The sequence below is a fragment of the Gossypium raimondii genome, chromosome 8 (genome assembly GCF_025698545.1).
Source record: "Gossypium raimondii isolate GPD5lz chromosome 8, ASM2569854v1, whole genome shotgun sequence".
Lineage (NCBI taxonomy): Eukaryota > Viridiplantae > Streptophyta > Magnoliopsida > Malvales > Malvaceae > Gossypium > Gossypium raimondii.
Window position 1 is genome coordinate 61,271,681 of NC_068572.1, and position 19,117 is coordinate 61,290,797.

At 33.7% G+C, this 19,117-nt stretch overlaps 3 protein-coding genes across 4 annotated transcripts; 2 read left to right on the forward strand and 1 right to left on the reverse strand.

Annotated features, from left to right (window-relative positions):
- The first annotated feature begins 210 nt into the window (after positions 1 to 210).
- LOC105792832 (AUGMIN subunit 8) lies at positions 211 to 7,332 on the forward strand. Of its 2 annotated transcripts, none has more exons than XM_012621633.2 (7): positions 211 to 555; positions 2,500 to 3,990; positions 4,254 to 4,373; positions 5,135 to 5,251; positions 5,335 to 5,424; positions 5,649 to 5,756; positions 6,931 to 7,332. In XM_012621633.2, exons 2-7 carry the CDS (start codon positions 2,647 to 2,649, stop codon positions 7,033 to 7,035), a joined length of 1,884 nt encoding a protein of 627 aa, XP_012477087.1. In that variant the 5' UTR covers positions 211 to 555; positions 2,500 to 2,646; the 3' UTR covers positions 7,036 to 7,332. The 2 variants fall into 2 exon arrangements, with proteins under 2 accessions (XP_012477087.1, XP_012477088.1); XM_012621634.2 differs by lacking the exon at positions 211 to 555 and adding an exon at positions 2,011 to 2,356.
- Positions 7,333 to 10,109: 2,777 nt separating this feature from the next.
- Positions 10,110 to 15,617, forward strand: LOC105792834 (eukaryotic translation initiation factor). The gene is made up of 9 exons (XM_012621636.2): positions 10,110 to 10,499; positions 10,857 to 10,928; positions 11,219 to 11,314; positions 11,420 to 11,641; positions 12,251 to 12,348; positions 13,039 to 13,126; positions 13,239 to 13,589; positions 13,678 to 13,920; positions 14,034 to 15,617. The coding sequence occupies exons 1-9, from the start codon at positions 10,317 to 10,319 to the stop codon at positions 15,024 to 15,026; spliced, it is 2,346 nt and encodes a 781-aa protein (XP_012477090.1). The 5' UTR covers positions 10,110 to 10,316; the 3' UTR covers positions 15,027 to 15,617.
- A 462-nt stretch (positions 15,618 to 16,079) lies between these two features.
- LOC105792835 (uncharacterized protein At2g34160) lies at positions 16,080 to 18,526 on the reverse strand. Its single transcript, XM_012621640.2, has 5 exons — positions 18,175 to 18,526; positions 17,866 to 17,914; positions 17,299 to 17,361; positions 17,148 to 17,212; positions 16,080 to 16,433 (listed from the first exon to the last, which is right to left on the reverse strand). The coding sequence occupies exons 1-5, from the start codon at positions 18,307 to 18,309 to the stop codon at positions 16,341 to 16,343; spliced, it is 405 nt and encodes a 134-aa protein (XP_012477094.1). The 5' UTR covers positions 18,310 to 18,526; the 3' UTR covers positions 16,080 to 16,340.
- Between the last annotated feature and the right edge of the window lie 591 nt (positions 18,527 to 19,117).

Below are 19,117 nucleotides of genomic sequence, written 5' to 3' on the forward strand. Positions count from 1 at the left end.
AATTATATTATGTCTAAAATCAACCATATATGAATTAGTTATTTTTTAAATTCATCCTTTTATAAATTTATTAAATATTTCCTGAAAAACTAAATTAACAATAAATAAGTAAATAAATGTAAAAAAGAAAATGTCAATAAAAGTAGGTGGCGCGAAAACAACTGCCTTACTCAGTTTTCTTCTCTCTCTCAACTGAAAAAAAAAAAAAACAGTTTCCTGCCTTTTTCCCTCATCTTTTATTCAAACTTTTTTATTTAAATTTCTTTTATTTTTTCCTCGAATTTATCACTTTATTTTCGCCTTTTTTTTTGTGAGTTAAATCTCTCTTCTTTTTTTCTCTCGTAAAGAAACTGAAAATTTTTTTCAATACGTTTCCATCTCCCGCCGGAATATTCCTTCTCCGATCACCCTCCAGTTATCCGTCCTTTCTTCTCCGGCGATCACTCGTATTGGTTGCTTCTTCTTCTTCTTTTTATCTTGAATCTCAACGAATTACAGTTAATTCTCTTTGATTGAATCGCTTTGGAATATAAATTTTTTCCAGATCGGTAAGAGGTGAGATTTTATTTATTTAATTTAATAATTTTTTTTTCTTTCTTCTTTATCTTGAGATTTGTTTTACAAGTAATTTTCAGCTTTCTGCTTTAAAATTTCTTCTTGCTTTGTTGACTACTTGTATTAGTATAAAACACCAAAATAAATAAAAATTAATTAGTTTAAATTTATCGTGAGATTTGTTTTTCAAGTAATTTTCAGCTTTCTGCTTTAAAATTTGTTTCTTACTTTGTTAATCGCTTTGATTAGTATGAAAACACAATAATGATTACGAATAAAATTAGTTTAAATTTAATGTTTCTTTTATTTTGGTTGCTATTTTTAGCAGTTGGATTCAAATGAACAAACCTCTGCAACTTTGTCACTGATAGATTTGCATAAAACAGTTATTTTTTAATCACTCTATTTTTGTCTTCAATTTCAGAGACATAACACTGTCAAATCCAGACACTACATGATTTTGGATTCTTTTCATTTTAAAAAATTTAAACCCTCGTTTAAAATTTTAAAATCTCTACACTATCCTGTGATTTTCCATTGATTTTCGTTCCTCAATCAATAATTTTAAAAAATATATAAAAATATTTATACGGATGAATACTATGTTTTTATCTGTATATTTACAGTTTTTATTTATATAACAAATTTTAAACTATTATTTAAAGTTTTCACTGTTAATTCATGGGGATGGACACTGATCTTCTTGCACGTGGTCCTCCATCTCTTTCCCCATATCATTCACCAACATTAGCACCGCAAGAAAACTTCAATTTTGTTCTTTTCTTTATCCAATTATTTAATTTCTTAAACCAATTAGGATACAAACAAACAATCCTACATATTTTTCGTAGTTTGTTGAACTGCACTTAAAATTTTAATTTATTGTTAATTTTTACTGTCAGTTAGTTAATCAAACATGTGATCCCAGGTAAAAAAAAATCCCATGTGATCAATGTATGTATTTTTATGGGAAGATAGGACATTTAAAAAAAAATTAAAAATTGATTCGATTGTTTGTTGTGATCGTTTTCATTGAATTCCTTTTCATGGAAAGTGGGTGAGAAAGAAGGGAAAGAAGCCAGCGTGGGCTGTTTTATTTATTTTTGTGAGTGAAAAAAATCAATGAACCCTTCATTGTGGTTATTGTACCAGCCCCGCTGACCATGCATTCCCGTGACAAAAGTAGATATATTAACATTATAAAAATTAATTGACAATTAGAGTGAAATTGGTTTCTTTTTATGTTACTCAGGTACTTAAAATTTAGATATGTATTTGATGATTTCATGAAAAGTTAATTTAGATATGTATTTGATGATTTCATGAAAAGTTATACTTCATACTTTTATAGCGGTAATGCATCGAATTAGTGTTTTAAACATGAATATTTGAGGAAAAATGAAAAGTTGGAGTAATTTTTATATGTATGTATATATATATATTCTTTTTTCTCTCTCCCCTAAGCACCTTTCTTCTAGCTGTCTTCTTATCCTACACCCCCCACCACCAGGAAACAAAAGACCAGTGGAGAGTTTGACAGTATAGTTTCTCCAATATTCCCATAGGGGACCTCTTAGTGCAATTGCATTTGCAAATTTGTGTGAGATTTTGATTTAACCAGAAGCCATAGTGATGACCGTTAATCTATGTTGGATAGAATTCTACTGTAATTTCTGAACCCCCTCCAACCCCGATTGTGCCCGATGCTGTTTTATCTTCTCAGTCTCATTCTTATGGCTTGATCTGCTTGGATTTGGGCTTTTCTTGATTAATAAGCTATGCCCATTTCAGTTAATTTCTTGTAATTCTCTAATTCTTTTATCAGTCAGATCTGGGTATCTGTAAAGATGTCCTCTTTTTTTTTTTCCTATGGTGTTTGTAATTATAACTTTGCTTTCTGCCATTCTGTAAGCATCTAACTTTTGGCTTATGCATTTGTGGCAGATTTATTGAAGGGGAAAGCATCTTCTTTTTAAGCTGCTGGAGTTATTCCAGTTATGTGTGGGATTCATGTAAAGGTTAGGCTGTTAAATGTAGTTTAGTTCTATTTATAGAAAATCCCATCAATGTGGTCTAGTTTGGAAGGTTTGGATGGATATATGTGAATCAGAGAGACGATTGCCAAAGCTTGCAGCTGTGGATACCACAAGGCCTCCTCTTGTTCCTGCTGAAAAAAACAATGCACCACTCACGACTCGACAGCCTCGAACTAGGGAAGTTAGTTCGAGGTTTAAAGCACCTAGTCCTTCGACAACGTTTGGTCCCAGGCGTTGTCCATCTCCAAACCTTACTAGAGCAACCTCTACTCCTTCCCAGTTGCCGCAAAATAGAGCTGTATCGGCTGAGAGGAAACGCCCCTCAACACCACCTTCGCCTCGAAGTCCATCTACACCAGTTCATGATTCATCAATAGCTGTGCAGATACCATCTAGAAGGCTATCAACAGGCCGCACACCTGAAAGTTTATGGCCTTCTACTATGAGAAGTCTTAGTGTTTCATTTCAGTCTGATACGATTTCAATTCCTGTTAGCAAAAAGGAAAAAGAAAAACCAGTTACTAATGTTTCATTGGATCGTACTTTGAGACCTTCTTCAAATGTGTCTCATAGACAACAGTCTGAGAAATCTACCTTATCACGCAAGCCTACTCCAGAGAGAAAGAGTAGTCCTCTTAAAGGGAAGAATGCACCTGATCAATCTGAAAATGCTAAGCCAGTTGAAGGTTTGCCTGGCCGATTGATAGATCAGCATAGATGGCCTAGTAGAATTCGTGGGAAATTATCTTCCAATTCATTGAATGGAAGTGTGGATCTGGGTGATAATAGGATTGTCAAAAGTTTATCCACTCCAGTTCCAGGAACTGGGTTATCTTCACCGAAGAGAATGCCAATGTCTGATAGTTCGGGTAAACCTCTAAAGAAATTTGCTAACGACACTACCAGTTTGTTATCACTCAGTGAAATTAGTCGAATAAGACCTGAGGTAATTTCAATCGATGATAAATCTCTGCGAGTATCTGGACCTGCAAGGCTCCTTTCTGCAAGTTCATTGGACAAAATGGCACTGGCAACTCATGCGCTCAAATCTCTGTCTTTGTCTGCTCCTGGATCACGACCTCACACACCAAATAGGACCTCTGTTTCTAGGGGTGCCAGTCCTTCTCGGGCAAGACCTTCCACTCCACCTCCAAGAGGGGTCAGTGCAACTACAAGGGGAGTCAGTCCATCTCGGATGAGGACATCCACCTTATCTAGTCAATCCCACAGCTCAACTTCAGTTCTTAGTTTTATTGCAGATATTAAGAAGGGAAGAAAAGGTGCAAACTACATAGAGGATGCTCATCAACTCCGTCTTCTTTATAATCGATATTTGCAGTGGCGATTTGCTAATGCCCGAGCAGAAGCTGTGCTGTACATTCAGAAAGTTACTGTAGAGGTAGAATTCTGCTCTAAACAAACAACTCTGCCCTGAAAAATATTAGCATATGCAAGGGAGATAGTCTTTGATGGTTTGAATAGGATAAATTTTCAATTGTTTGCTTCTTTCTATCACGATCCACAATGATCAGCTTCCTACCGTGATGAATTTCTTGACAGTATAGTATGCCTGTATGCACTTAGAGTACAGAAATGGCATGGGTAGTGAATTTTCAATTCTATCCTATGTTTATCAATGAAAATTTTGATCTGTTGTTGCAGGAAATTTTGTACAATGTCTGGAAGGCTACTTTGGGTCTATGGGATGCCGTGATCAAGAAAAAGATCAATTTGCAGCAGTTGAAGTTAGAGCTCAAGCTGAACACGGTTTTGAATGATCAAGTAATGCCTGCCTCTATTTCTTCTTTGATAGCAAACTTTTATTCCCCTCATACATGTTCGATGTTAGAAGTGCTTTTATATTTATGTTTGAACTTGTACTAATAGTCTATGTGCATTTTTAGTTGTGCAACTCCTGGTAAAGATACAGGAAGTTATTCAGTGCATGCTTATGTATCTGCTTTATACCTTCAGGTCTAAACAGTTATATTTTAAGGAAATGAGGGTTCAAACTTGAATACGCCTTTTATGTGTCAAGTGTGTATTGGTGCCTTCAGTAAGGGAACAAATTTCGGTTAAATGTGATAACATATCGCAACTGACTCTCTGTTGCATAAACACGAAAAGTATGCAAGTCAAGGTGTCAAGTGTGTATTGGTACCCTTCAGTAAGGATTTTCCTTGCCAACCTGGTCTGGCCCTGCCCATGACACCTCCTTTCCGAAGTGGCCTTCACTTGATAACTATTATTATTATTCTAACTGTTACTGTTACAAGGACATCACAGTTACAACTTTTAGATAAACACCTTTTATGTTTATTGATATCGAATAGATGGAAGACAAAAAATTTATTATCTACATAAATTATATAGTCTTATATTTGGTTAAACAGTTTATGATCAACTGCTTATGTCTCCAAAAGTTCGATATAAGGTCTTATCTCACTCATTTTAAGAATATTTACTGACAGTTGGCATATTAGTATAGATACTTTTTCACTGAATTTCCATTATCTAAATGCATGTGTATCTGATTCATGCAGATGGGATATCTCAACAATTGGGCACTACTTGAAAGAGATCATATAAGTTCTTTAGCTGGAGCAGTAGAAGATCTGGAGGCAAGCACTCTGCGTCTTCCCGTAGCTGGAGGGGCAAGGGTAAGTTAGTTTACAAGAATACTTCGGATTGATATCTGAAAAGAGACAATATTGACATCAATACTGCATTTCGTGCTCTTCAGGCAGATATCGAATCATTGAAAGCTGCTATTTCCTCTGCTGTTGATGTGATGCAGGCTATGGGCTCCTCCATTTGTTCTTTACTCTCAAAGGTGTTTTACCTTCCTAATCTACTTATTTCCCCTGTTTCTCGACCTAAATCCCTGACATTATAAGGAGAGAAAACAAATATCAATGCCGTAGTTGATTTTATCCCGTGCTGCTCCAATGTGTGACAGATGGTTGATTCCGATATTAGCTTGAGGTTTTTCTTGCTGATTTATCTTTGATTTGGTTGTGGAAGCTTAATTGTATTTCAACATTATATGTGATGTAGGTTGAAGGAATAAACAATTTGGTCTCCGAACTTGCTGCAATAGCTACTCTAGAGAAAAACATGCTCGACCAATGTGAAGCTCTCATGGCTTCAACAGCGGCTATGCAGGTGAGGACACATTACATGCTTGCCGATCTCCAAATTCTTGGATTGTAAATATCATGCATGTAATGAGAAATATGGCAAGGCATGAGAATAGGATTGAAAGCTATTTTCCTCTTAAAGAGAGCGAGAAGAGTTAAGGAGGGTTGAATTTGATGTTTCAAGTGGTACTTGTCATCTTCCACATGGAACATGACATATTCGGATCCCTTTTGGCCAAAGCCAACCTTCTTGTGGAAGAAAGGCTTTAACTCAGTATCAAGTTAACTCAGTTTAGTTAATCATGCTGAAGTAGAAGTTTCTTTCATGTGTTAATGGGGGATATGAAAGAAAAATTTCAGCATGAAGCTTGATAGGTAATAGTTGGAATGCTCATACATGCGTGCCATGTGAGATCTTCCTTATGCTTACCTGATTAGCTTACTTGGACTCGGGTCTGTGTTAGATACGGATCTGTATCGGACACGAATTTATGGGTAAAAGTATCATGGAGGCTCTTATACTATGAGTTAGATTGCATTTTTGCCTTTTTTACTTAAAAAATAGACAAATTAGTTTCTGTACGTTAGATTAAAGAGTAAATTGATCGTTCTGTTAAAAATTTCATACATTTCTACTTTTAAAAATTGGTGCTTATACATCAGCATGAGGTACATGTGGCACGCCATGTGTCATTTATTTGGTTTTTAGCAATAGAAATGGATCAAATTTTTAATAGAAAGGATTTTTGCTCTTTGATTTATTGTACAGGTCTTAATTTGCACCTTTTTAAATAGAGAGGGCAAAATGCAATCTTGACATTTAGTATAGACTTCCATGGTATTTTTACCTGAACTTATAGTTCATAGAGGGTCAATATCTTCAAACTTATAGTTCATAGAGGGTCAATATCTTCATAACAATATTCAAATATAAATCGAACATGTATACTATTAGACATAGATACTTAAAGAAAAAATATGGATATCCATCCCCAATATGCCATCGCTATCGAATTGGCTGGCTGGCTATTGTCAGCTCATCCCATACATGTGCCACCTGAGCTGGCTAAAATGGATTTCTGCAATTTGCAAACTTATTCTAATGCATATAGTTACTTTGTCTTATTTCACATGCATGGATGGATGCATGCATGTATGTATGTATGTATTTGACAGTTTTTGGTGGTGTAATTGAACAGTTAGAAGAGTACAGTCTTAGGTCTCATCTCATACAAACAAAACAAGCTTTGGAGAGGAATAAGCAACCAATGATGGCAGCCAAAACATTATTTCCATGGCCATAAAAAAAAAACCAGCTGGTAAGCTAATAATATTCTGCCAATATATTATTATTATCATTTAAAGTGAGATAAAAATTAATTACAAAATCTCTGCTCTGCCAGCCCCGGTAAAATGTAAATTTCCCCCCCTTTTGTTTCTATTTTCCTTTTTTAACTTAAATGGTAATTTTTTCTTCTTTCATTTTTTTTACCCTTTCAAAAGATGGAGTTACTGGCTCTATTCTTTTTCCCTACGTGTAATTTTTGTATTACCATATGAAGAAAAAAAAAAGGCAAAGGAAGCAAAATATTTGAGTTCAATGCTGAGGTAAATTTTAATTCGAGTTTTAACCTAGTTAATTTATGTAGTTATTTCTAAAAAATGGTATTTAATAAATTTAAGGTTCGTATTTTAGCATTTGTAAAATGTATTCAAGTCATGAACCTAATGTGAATTAAAATTTCAAATCAACATTGAATTATTTTGTCATTAAATCAATGTAATTTGACGTATTAATTAAAATTAGTATATAAAAATTTTATGATTAAAACTAATTTTGACATAGAGTAAATGATGATTAAAAGAATTGAAGTTTTGTATTAAATTAATTTGGCCACCATCTCATTATTGAGAATTCTTCAAGCTTGAATGGTAAAAAGACTAATACAATTTTAATTTATTCAATTTTAGTATATGTCTCGAGGTAAGGTTAAATTATAAGAGGTGTTTATGAATGGAATGGTTGATTTAATTTGGTCAATTTAGTTTACTTTGGGTAGGGTTTGGGTTTTCAATATCTGATTGGCTTCGTTCAGCTCGTATTAATATTGAAAAATAATAAAACATAAAAATTATATATTTTATAATTAAATTTAAATTTAATTCAAGTTTGATTTGATTTAATTCGTGAACATTTCTAAACCACACAAAATTTAACTTATAATAAGTATTTACTCAAATTTGAAAACATTGAAGTCATCTCAAATAAACTTTTTGAGAAGATTAGTACGAGTCTTTTTATTACTTTCCAAAACTAATAACTCTGATTAGTCACATCAAGTTAAATTGGTAGTTCTCACTTTAAACAATTATCATTTTAGAATTTCCATCTAAGAGACTCATAGAATGTCTCCAAACCTTTTATCAAGGTTGTTTGAATCCAATTGTATCAATTAGTTGGATCAAGAATTGATCGAAGTATCAATTTGGAGAAAGGTAATGAACCGATTGATCTAGAACTGATAAGAACCGGTTAAATTGGGCAAAAATTTTGATTAAATCAAATTTTTAATATTTTTTATATATTTTTAATAATTTATTTAATCAAACTGATCAAATTGATCAAACTGAAAAATTGTTGGTCTAACCGGTTCAGCCACTAACTCGGTATCAGAAACCTTCCCCTTAACTAAAACCCCTGTCTTACAAGGTGGGCTTTCTTTATATCAATACTCTCTGCACATCTTGTCAACTTTTGTATCATCGGATTTTAAGTTATAATTGTGTTAAAAAGATTAAATAAAATTTTTATTCAAATTAAACTGATTGAAAAATCGAAAGTATGTCTTATACATTTTAAAGTAAAAATTGATTGGGCTGATTACCCTATTTTTTAGGTGAATTTTGTAAGTTTACAAGTAAAGTTAAAATTTATTATTTTTAAATATAATATAATATAAGGACTATATATCAATTTATAAACTTAATCAAAAGTCCTGCCCCAAAAGCTCAACTTATATTAACCTTAGACAAAAAATTCATAAGCTGGAACCCAGCACATATTCATATTTATTAATTAAAATTTTATTTAAGTCTAATTGAAAATATAAAAATATATTTATAAAAATAAAATTTTATAATAATAATTAAAAGTCTCCAACTGATTTTTCTAAAATTCCATAAAACTTGTTTCAATTTTTTCTATAAAACTGATCAGTTCATTTGGTCGAAAGCATAACTAAAATGAATATTAATAATATTTAATACATATTGGATTTTATTTTAATTGAATTAAAGTATTGGTTCTGATTTATTTCAGAGCATGCAAAATAAGGTTCTAACTATTAAGAATGAAGGGCAAAGTTGTCAATCAATGCCAAAGAAATCTACACAAACAAGGATAACGATAACGTATGAAAAGATTAATTTCACAAGACATGCTCAAACTATAATGAATATTTTAACTTGGTCCCTAAATTTTAAATTATTCTAATTAAATCCTCAAAATATTAGTGTTATATCAACCAGGTCCTTCTGTCCACTAGCCTAACTATCAATTTAGGTGTTTAATGGTTTAGATCTAACGTGATGCATATTAGAAGTGTATTATTATAAGGACAATTTGGATCTAACGAATTAAAGAAATAAAATAACATCATAAATTTTGTTGACACATTTTCTTTTAAACATATCATATCTAAGTCAATGATTTTTGGAACTAAATCAGTGGTCATATTGATTAGGCCACCGATTCTTGATTCAATCGACAAAAAAAACTGAAATAAGAAATCGAAAAAAAAATAAAAACATAGATACATATAACAATAATGACGTTAACATCAATTATACACTCCTATTTAAGTTAGTTTTTTCTCATTTTTAATATTTTTTAACATCAATTCTTTTATCGGTTTACCACTTGCGATTCAACTCCGATTCGGAGTGGTTCATTCTAAAATTGGTTTAACTCCTTCGTCAAAACTGATATATTGTTCAGTTCTTGTCTTTCTGGTCTAACTGGTTGGTCTAAATCAATTTAAACAGGATAGACACACATGTTTACAATACAATTCACATGTTTTAAATACACATAATGTCAAATATGGACCAACATTTAACACTTAAATTTATGGTTATGCTAAGTGAAGAACTTGAATTAGGTTGAACCGATATTGTACACCTATTAGGTTGATTGAAGGAACTTAAATGATACAACATTAATATTTTGAGGATTAAATTAGAATACATAAAATTTAGAGACCAATTTAAAATTTAGACAATAGTTTAAGGATGTCTCGTTAATTAACCCAAAATAAATTAAAAATAAAAAAATCCATTGTTTTTCATCTTTACCATCTTCGTGTAGCTCCTTTCTTCTCCTTTTGGTTCTTAAAAAGAGAAAGAAAGAAAATCACTTTCATCGCTTCTCTCTCTAGAATCCATTTTTAAAAAAAAATATTATTATCTTTCTATTTGTATTCAGATTCAGCGTTTTACAAATCCTCGATTTATCTGTTTTTTTTTTCTAAATTTTTGTTGTAATCCGACGGTGGAGATTGAATCTCACGTGAAAAAAGATCGAGGTATGCAGCAAGGTGATCAGACGGTGTTGAGCTTAAGGCCTGGTGGTGGTCGAGGGGGCAGACTCTTCGGTGGTCCTTCATCATCATCGTCGTCGTCGTCGTCTTCTTCCCTAGCCTTTGGTTCTGTTTCTTCTGATCTTCTTCTCTTTCGTCCTCATGGCGGTGCTTCCCCTTTCTCTATTAAGGTTCATCTCTTTCCCGATCTAATCCTTTTTGATGTTATATTCACATATATATAATATATGCATATATGTGATGTTTTTATATTGATTTGGATTTGATTTGAATTTTATATTTTCTTTGCTATTGGAATTAGTTAGGCTTTTTTTTTTTAATTTAAAAATTGTTAGTGTAGCTGCTATTAGGTAATGTTTTTTCTTTTTGGTTTAATATAAGATCCTTAGCAAGTACATTTTATTTTTATCATTAATATTGTTGGATTCTATATCTTCAATTGCCTGATTGATTCTTCTGGATTGTTAATCTGAATATTAACATGCTTTATATTGAAATATTGTTGATCAATTGCTTTACTGTTTTAGGCTGGAGACTCACGATTCGAGGGTCGTGAACGTGTGCGGTACACTAGGGACCAGCTTCTACAGCTTAGGGAGGTGATTGTCCAATCTTGTTCTTTGTACTATACTTCATATGTGAATCAGAAATATATTATTGTTGCATTTTTCTTTAGAAATCAACCAGGAAAGAACAAGAACATGTTTTTATTTGTATGCAAGGAAGTTGTCCAACATTTTTCGCATTCTGCTTCAGTTATATCGAGTTGGTCATGCAAATAAGTTGTTCATAGGTGTTTGTTTTTTGTTTCAGTTTTATTTGGTTGAGACCATACAATGGCACTTTGCTTGATACGGTATCTGATTATATCCTGCTTGCCTTCTCTTAGGCGGTAGAAGTTATTGATGAGATTCTTAAAATCAAAGGAGAAATCAAGTTGGAGCTCTTTGGTGAAGATCAAAACAGGGGTCGTGCTGAAAGCATTGTAAGCCTTCTCTTGCCTTCATGGAATTACTGTATTGCAAATATATCCACCAAGTCATCATTCTTTGTTAATACTTGTTGCTTTGGTTTCTGAACTTTTTGCTAGCCATCATCAAATCAGAGTCAGAATCGTTACTCTGAACCTGATAATCGTGATTGGCGTAACCGTTCAGCACAGTTTCCTTCTTCTGGAGAGGAGAGGTCCTGGGAAGCTCTTCGGGACAGAGAATCTGGAAACCGATATGACTTTAGACAACCCGAAGCTAATCAATTTAATCGTCATGATCAACTCAATTCTCAGTTCTCAAAGGCCTCTTATGATCAAAGGGTAATTAAAATAAAAAGATACAAACCTTTTTTCTCTATAGAGTTCCCTCTATCTTCAGATTTTTACTGTTTGCCTTTGACGTTGTCTGAATTATTAAAATGCTACTTTTTTTGTTCTTGGAGGTGTTGGGTATGTATTTGAAGCATCTTGCAACATATTACTTTGTCATTAGAATGTTTAAAAGCTAGGCATCATCGTGCTGGAATCAGCAGTTCTGCTCCACTTGATTCCTTAACCTCTACGTATTTATATGGAGTCAGAGTAATTGTTCAATAAGTTGAGTCTGTAATGACTACTCTGAATTTTATTTAAATGTGTTTTTTATGATGATGAGATGGTTCAGAACCTTACATTTTGGGAATTTCTTTCTTTTATTTGTTAACCCATTTGTTTCAGGGTCATTGCAATAGTATTAGTTATGAAGCATGTCAGGTACTTGGCTCAGACACCAATTCCCGTATTGATAATATTCAAGGAACTCTATCACTTGTAGTGTCTTGTTTTAATTTTTAGCTTTGTATTTATTCCTTTTAAGAACTGAGTTTATCCCCGTACACTATGGCTGCCATTTGGGTTTGGCATTTCATCTGGTTTCCTTTGTTGATATAGGGAGGACCAACTCCAACTTTGATCAAGGCTGAGGTACCATGGTCAGCTAGAAGGGGAAACCTTTCAGAGAAGGAGCGTGTTCTAAAGACTGTAAAAGGGTAAATATGTTGAAAATATATTTTCTGCATCATATATGTGTCTAATTTTGTTACAAACCATAAAAGCGTGTTTCTTGCATTATATATGTATCTCTGATTTCTATTGAGAAACCATAAAGATATATTTTATGCAGGATTTAATCTTAGATTAGGCATAATTACTCCCTAAAAATCTATGCAGCAAATAGACGTTGCAGTACATTTCTTTTTGTTTCTTAATAAGTTACTGAAACAAGGCTTTATTGTGAACATCTGCCATTCAAATTTATTAAGGTCTATGAAGTTCTTAAATTCAGAGTTTATTTATTTATTTCTTTTTACTGTAGTTGGTAACTAACACTTTAGTTTTGGAAGTTGCTAAATATGAAAAAGAGCAAATATATCATCTGATTATCCCTTGCAAGCATTGGATTCCATTGTAAAGAAAAAACTTACCAAACCATTTTTTAAATTCTATCGAGTTCTCAACTTTGGAGTCTAATATGTTTTCTCAGCATGTTTGGTATCTCTTTTTTTTTTTTTTTTGGAGCTACTGATGTGGGTGCTTTAATGATGACAAAATTTGTCAGTGGTTTTTATTTTGTTAACCATGCTTGATAGGAACCAAGGCAATTCTTTCCTTCTCACTGAATTTTGTGCAATTAACAATGAATTATTGGTTTTCTCTGAATGGATCTGTTCTCTGTGTAGGATATTGAACAAGCTTACTCCAGAGAAGTATGACCTTCTTAAGGGTCAACTTATTGATTCTGGTATCACATCAGCTGATATCTTGAAGGTTGTTATTTGCTTGATTCTGTTATTCTTTTTGGAAATGCTATACTGTGCTCTTTTCCTGTTACCAGCGCAAGATAAAACTAATGATGGTATTTGTGTGTGTTTTTTTACAGGAGGTTATTTCTATAATATTTGACAAGGCTGTTTTGGAACCCACGTTTTGCCCTATGTATGCTCGATTTTGTGCTGATCTTAACGATAAGCTTCCCTCATTCCCACCCGAAGAACCTGGTGGAAAAGAAATAACATTCAAGCGAGTCCTCTTGAATAACTGCCAAGAAGCATTTGAGGGAGCTGACAAGCTCAGGGAAGAAGTGAGGCTGATGACTGCCCCTGAGCAAGAGATGGAGCGTAGGGATAAAGAAAGGATGGTCAAGCTTCGTACCCTTGGTAACATTCGTTTAATTGGTGAGCTTTTGAAGCAGAAAATGGTACCTGAAAAGATAGTCCATCACATTGTACAGGTTATTGCCAATTCTTCCTTTCTCATCAATGGCACTTGGATTTCTAGAAAGTTATGGGAAATCATTTGTTGCTTATTCTGTCAAATAGGAACTTTTGGGGCCCGATACTAAAGCTTGCCCTGCAGAGGAGAATGTTGAAGCCATCTGTCAGTTCTTCAACACTATTGGAAAGCAGCTTGATGAGAGCCCAAAATCACGGCGCATAAATGATTCGTACTTCAGCAGACTGAAGGAATTGACTGCAAATCCTCAACTAGCACCAAGACTGAGATTTATGGTTCGTGATGTTCTTGATCTTCGCGCAAACAACTGGGTCCCCAGGCGTGAAGAGGTCAGCTAATAGATGCCATCAAATTTTTTGGGTTAGATTAGATAGAAGTTTCTGTTATGTCCTTGTGAACAGGTTTTAACTCCCAGCTATTTTTCGTATTTGTTTTTCTGCAGGTGAAAGCCAAAACAATTACTGAAATCCATTCCGAGGCTGAAAAAAATCTCGGGTTACGTCCAGGTGCTACTGCAAGCATTAGAAATAGTCCTGTTTCTGGTGGTCCTATAAGTCCTGGTACCTGGGGTATGATGCCTGGAATGCCGGGAACTCGAAGAATGCCTGGTATGCCTGGAATAGACAATGATAATTGGGAAGTCCCTAGGACCCGATCAATGCCAAGGGGAGATAAATCTGGAGGACATATCCCGTCACCATTAGTCGATAAATCATCTTTAATGAATCCAAGGCTGTTGCCTCAAGGCAGTGCTGGCCTAATGACTGGTAGGACAAGTGCCCTGTTACAGGGAAGTTCGACTCCTCCTGCTCAGCCATCCAACTCTCTTTTGGGTGCTGAGCCTCCAGCCCAACCTACCAGAACTGTGCCTGTGGCTGCTGTTTCTCCCGTTGTGGAGAAACCACTAGATCCGGCTGCTAAACTAAATACAGACGAGCTTTGGAGGAAAACACAGGCACTGTTAGAGGAATATTTCAGTGTTAGGCTGCTTGATGAAGCATTACAATGCGTGGAAGAACTAAAATCTCCGTTGTACCACCCTGAGTTTGTGAAAGAAGCTATCTCGATTGCCTTGGAGAAAAGCCCACCTTGTGTTGAACCAGTTTCGAAGCTTCTAGAATACTTGTTTATTAAGAAAGTTCTTACAGCTACAGACCTAGGGACCGGATGCTTGCTCTACGGTGCCTTATTGGATGATATCGGCATTGATTTACCCAAAGCACCGAACAACTTCGGAGAAATAATTGGGACTCTCGTTTTGGTTGGGGGATTAGATATTAAAGTGTTGAAAGAAGTTCTTAAGAAGATGGAAGACGACCTATACAAGAAAGCTGTATTTAATGCAACAATGAGGATCATTAGCTCAAATCCTTCAGGACAAGCCATATTGGATGCACAGGCATCCGAGGTCGAGGCCAGTCAGAATCTACTCTAATGTCTCGATACAATGAACTTCCACTTATCTCCACTTCAACACAACATTGTCCACGGATTTCCCCCTGTTTTTGAGGCCAGCAACTTGTATTCTGAAGTGGAACTGCACAAGGACAGGTAAAGTTCTTATCGAGTTGTACATTTCTCCGAGGTCATAGCGTATTATTAAAGAAACAAAAAAGAAGGAACGAACCGTAATGCCACAGAATTTTCGCTCGGCCTCAGATCTAGCTAATATATGCCAAAAAAGTAGTGAAGGGAAGAATGGATACCCCTTTTAAGGAATCTAGTTGTTTTGTATTTGATTAGTTTTTCTTTTTAAGTTTGGTTGACTTAAGAACTCAGTCCCATAAATCTCCTTAAACCACTGAATTTTCCTGGTTTTTTTTTTTTTCTTGGCATATGATGTTTCATTTTTTCACAGTTTGGGAATCAATGCATTCACTGAATCCATGACTTAGGGACCTAAAGGTTCATGTATTTGTTTTGTGTTTTTGAGATATTTTTATGTTTATGTGAAATTTTGATACGTTAATAATTTGTATTATATAAATTTTGAGATATTCATGGTATTCGAAATGTTATTTTCTCATGTCGCATTCGTTTTGCGGTAACTCGTGTCTACTTCTTGATGCATAGGGTCTTATTATGTAATATTTCGATTTTGATTTTGGTTATAATTTTAAATAAATAAATAAAATTGATTTTTATAGGTTTGGATTAATTTGGTTGGACTTGAATATCATTTATTTAAGAACTTAAATCTAACTTATTTGAACTTGAATATGAATATATACTCAAGTTGATATTTCAAGTGTATTTGTTTGTAAAATAAATTATATTATTTTAAAGATATATTTTATCATTTTATGTTTTTCGTATCTTTTATTATTTATATTTAACATTTTTATAATTTTTACTAAAACTAATTTCGACATCTTAAAATGGTAACAGTAAAATGTCAATCAAGGAAAAAGATTGGATGCTCAATAGCTAAAATAAGAGCACTAAAATGTTTTGATTTGAAACAAGAAAATATATCAAAACATAGAGAGAAGAAAATGAAGCCAACATACATTCATCTAAAACATAAATCAATCCAAGCCATAAGTGTCACATAGTTTCAACTGTTCCACACCATGTTAAAACTAAGGAATTAGCAACAAATATTAATTTTGAATAACAAAGCGGAGCCCCCAGCAGTATTTTTACAAAAAAGTTCCTAAAAAAAATTTAAAATTATCATCCATACCTGGTCCCATTACAGTCAAAACCAAGAAAAAAACAACTGTTTAAAAGGATCAAAGTAACAATCTTAGCTTTGCTCCTCGTTTTCCAAAGCATCCTCAGCCGCAGCAGCTGCCATCAACTCATCGAATTTCTCCGATTTCCCCAGAAGTATTTCAATCTATACAGAAAAATTGACCTGATGATGTTAGCCTCTGAATATTAAGGCAAAGTTCAACCATCTTTTGAGAATATAAGAGCAGAGCATATATGATTAACCCCAATGCTTTTGCCATAAGGACATAACTCGTCATGGACTTCGTACTAATACGAGAGTAAATGCATATCCAAAACAGTCGCCTAAGCTAATTAATAGAGGTATGGGTTTCAATGATGACAGCAACTGTTCAGCCCTAGTGCCTAAAACTTCTAAAATTTCTTTTTTACGAGCAGGTAAGTATCAACGGTTCCATCATGGCTTACAAGTGAATTTTCCAATCCCAATCCCAAAAGAGGCCAACGTTGTACCATGCCGTGAGTTTGAAAAGACCAACAAATGAGAAAAATAATAAATTGCTGTTTCATCCCATTTTTCTATTGCAGAAGTGATGTCTCAGCACTTCATGACAGCCATTGGTTTGATTTTATTGATACCCTACTGAAAGCAATGGGGTCAATATGATAGGCTACGTCGCTCCGACTCCTTATTTTTCTTGAAATAATGATGTCCAATGCATATCCGGACAATAGGTATATACAGATGAGACCCTTGAGGATTCTACTACTACATGCATACCGGTATGTATCTCCGTAAACCTATGTCTGAGTAACATCATATGAACCGGGTCATAAATGTAATTTAAAGTAAACCATTTCAATTATGTTAGCAACTTACTTTTGCTTTTTGAACAGGTCGTCCCCCCAATTCCTCTCGCATATCAATGGTAGAAGTCATAATTTCTGGTATACAATACATATAGTAAGTTCAAGTTCTCAACACGAGATTGAATGCTAAAAGCTATCTTATTAAGGTTAAAGAACCTCACTTTTCTCAATAGCCAGTCCGTTGTTCTTCAATATCTCGGCAATGGTAACGACCGTAGCAATAGCTGCAGCCAGCATTTAAATGCATGTCGTAAGGAAAAGAAATAGTAAAGCAATTTTTTTCCCAACACATTTTCATACGTGCACACCAACTCTAGTACACAAGCCGATGTGAGATTCATAGCTTCTCTCTAGGACCATGATACATAGCAACACATCCATGAATTACAAAACCACAAGCGATGTACACATATTTGGACATACGTTCGAGAAAATATAACACACGAAAGATGCTCGAAATACATAAAAAATAAAATTGAACATACATCCAACCAGGGGCGAAGGGAGGTCCCCCCCCCCTCCCAATGAAAAATGGCAGCTTTAGACCACAAAATTCATAAAATCCTAAGTTAATATATGGTAAAATTATAGTTTGGCACCAAAAATGCTAGAATTTCGATTTAGTCCTTTTGAAAACCACAAATATATAAAGATATAATCCAATATAAGGACGAAATTACATTTTAACTCTTCATAACAGTAAAAAAAAAAAGTGCAAAGAAGAATACCCATTCCAAGAGCAGAGAGTTCCACTTCATTGTATTGCTGCATATATCTCTGCCAAAAATGGAATCCGAAAAAAACATAAATAATTAAGAAAATTATGGGTTTTTTCACATCAAGCAATGAAATAAAATGACATTTAAAAAACCCAAAATCATATACTAAAACACTAACAACAAAAAATCAAAAACTAAAACACTGCTACTACAGTTCAAGCAGGCAAAAGCAGATCAACAAGGGGAAAACAGAGAGATTTAAGCAAAAATAAATAAAACCCAGAAAAGATAAGCAAAAAGGGTATTAAACAGTGAAACCTTAGCAAGATTAACGTAGAAAAAGAGGGGTTTTTTAGTATTGGAGACTTGAATACGGTTCTTCTTGTTGTTGTTGTTTGAAGCTGATGAATCCATGATGTTCAAGTTGTTTACTCCCTCTGTTATGCCCTCCATTTTTTGTTCCTTCAAATAAAAGAGATCCCCAACTAGCTATGTAACTGCTCCCTCACCAAAGTAAATGAAAAAAAAAAAAAAGCTTAAAGGGGAAGAACAAGGTTTCAGTTTAAAGGCTCAAAAACCCTTGAATTTGGCCCCCTTTTTCACCAGTTCTCCTCCTCCCCTTTCAACCTTTGTTCCCTTTTTCTTTTTCTTTTTTTTTAAATATTTGCACTACAAAACAAAGTCGTTTTAAGTTTATCTAGAGGCTCAACATTTATGAGCCTAGCCCTAGAGTTTTAAAGAATTCGGTAAACCACACCCAATTATGTTTTTTACCACTAATTATGAAAAATTATAAAAACGGTTATGTAATTATTTGATTTTTTCTTTTTTGATCACCCAATTATCTTAAATTTTTAGGTATTTTTATTTTAATATTAGTCAGCTGGTGATTAAAAAGACAAAATTCAATAGTTAAATGACTTTTTTGTAACGTTTCTATTAGAAGAACCGAATTATATTAATTATTTTATTATTAAATTGATTGATTTAGTATATTTATATTTAACATAATTAATATTTTGAAAGGAATCAACTTTTTTATTTAACAGAGTTAATATTTTAATTTTTTTTATAATTTTACAAATTTAAACTCTTTTTTTTATAATTTGGCTTTATTGCATTCATTTTAATATTAATTTGAAAGAAATTAATTTAATTCAACCGTTAAAAAGCCCTCATGGATCACCAGTGGGCTCCAATGTGAGGTGTTTGGCAGCACACCAGTGAGCATAAAGCTCCGGTAGACTGATTTAGAAGTCCA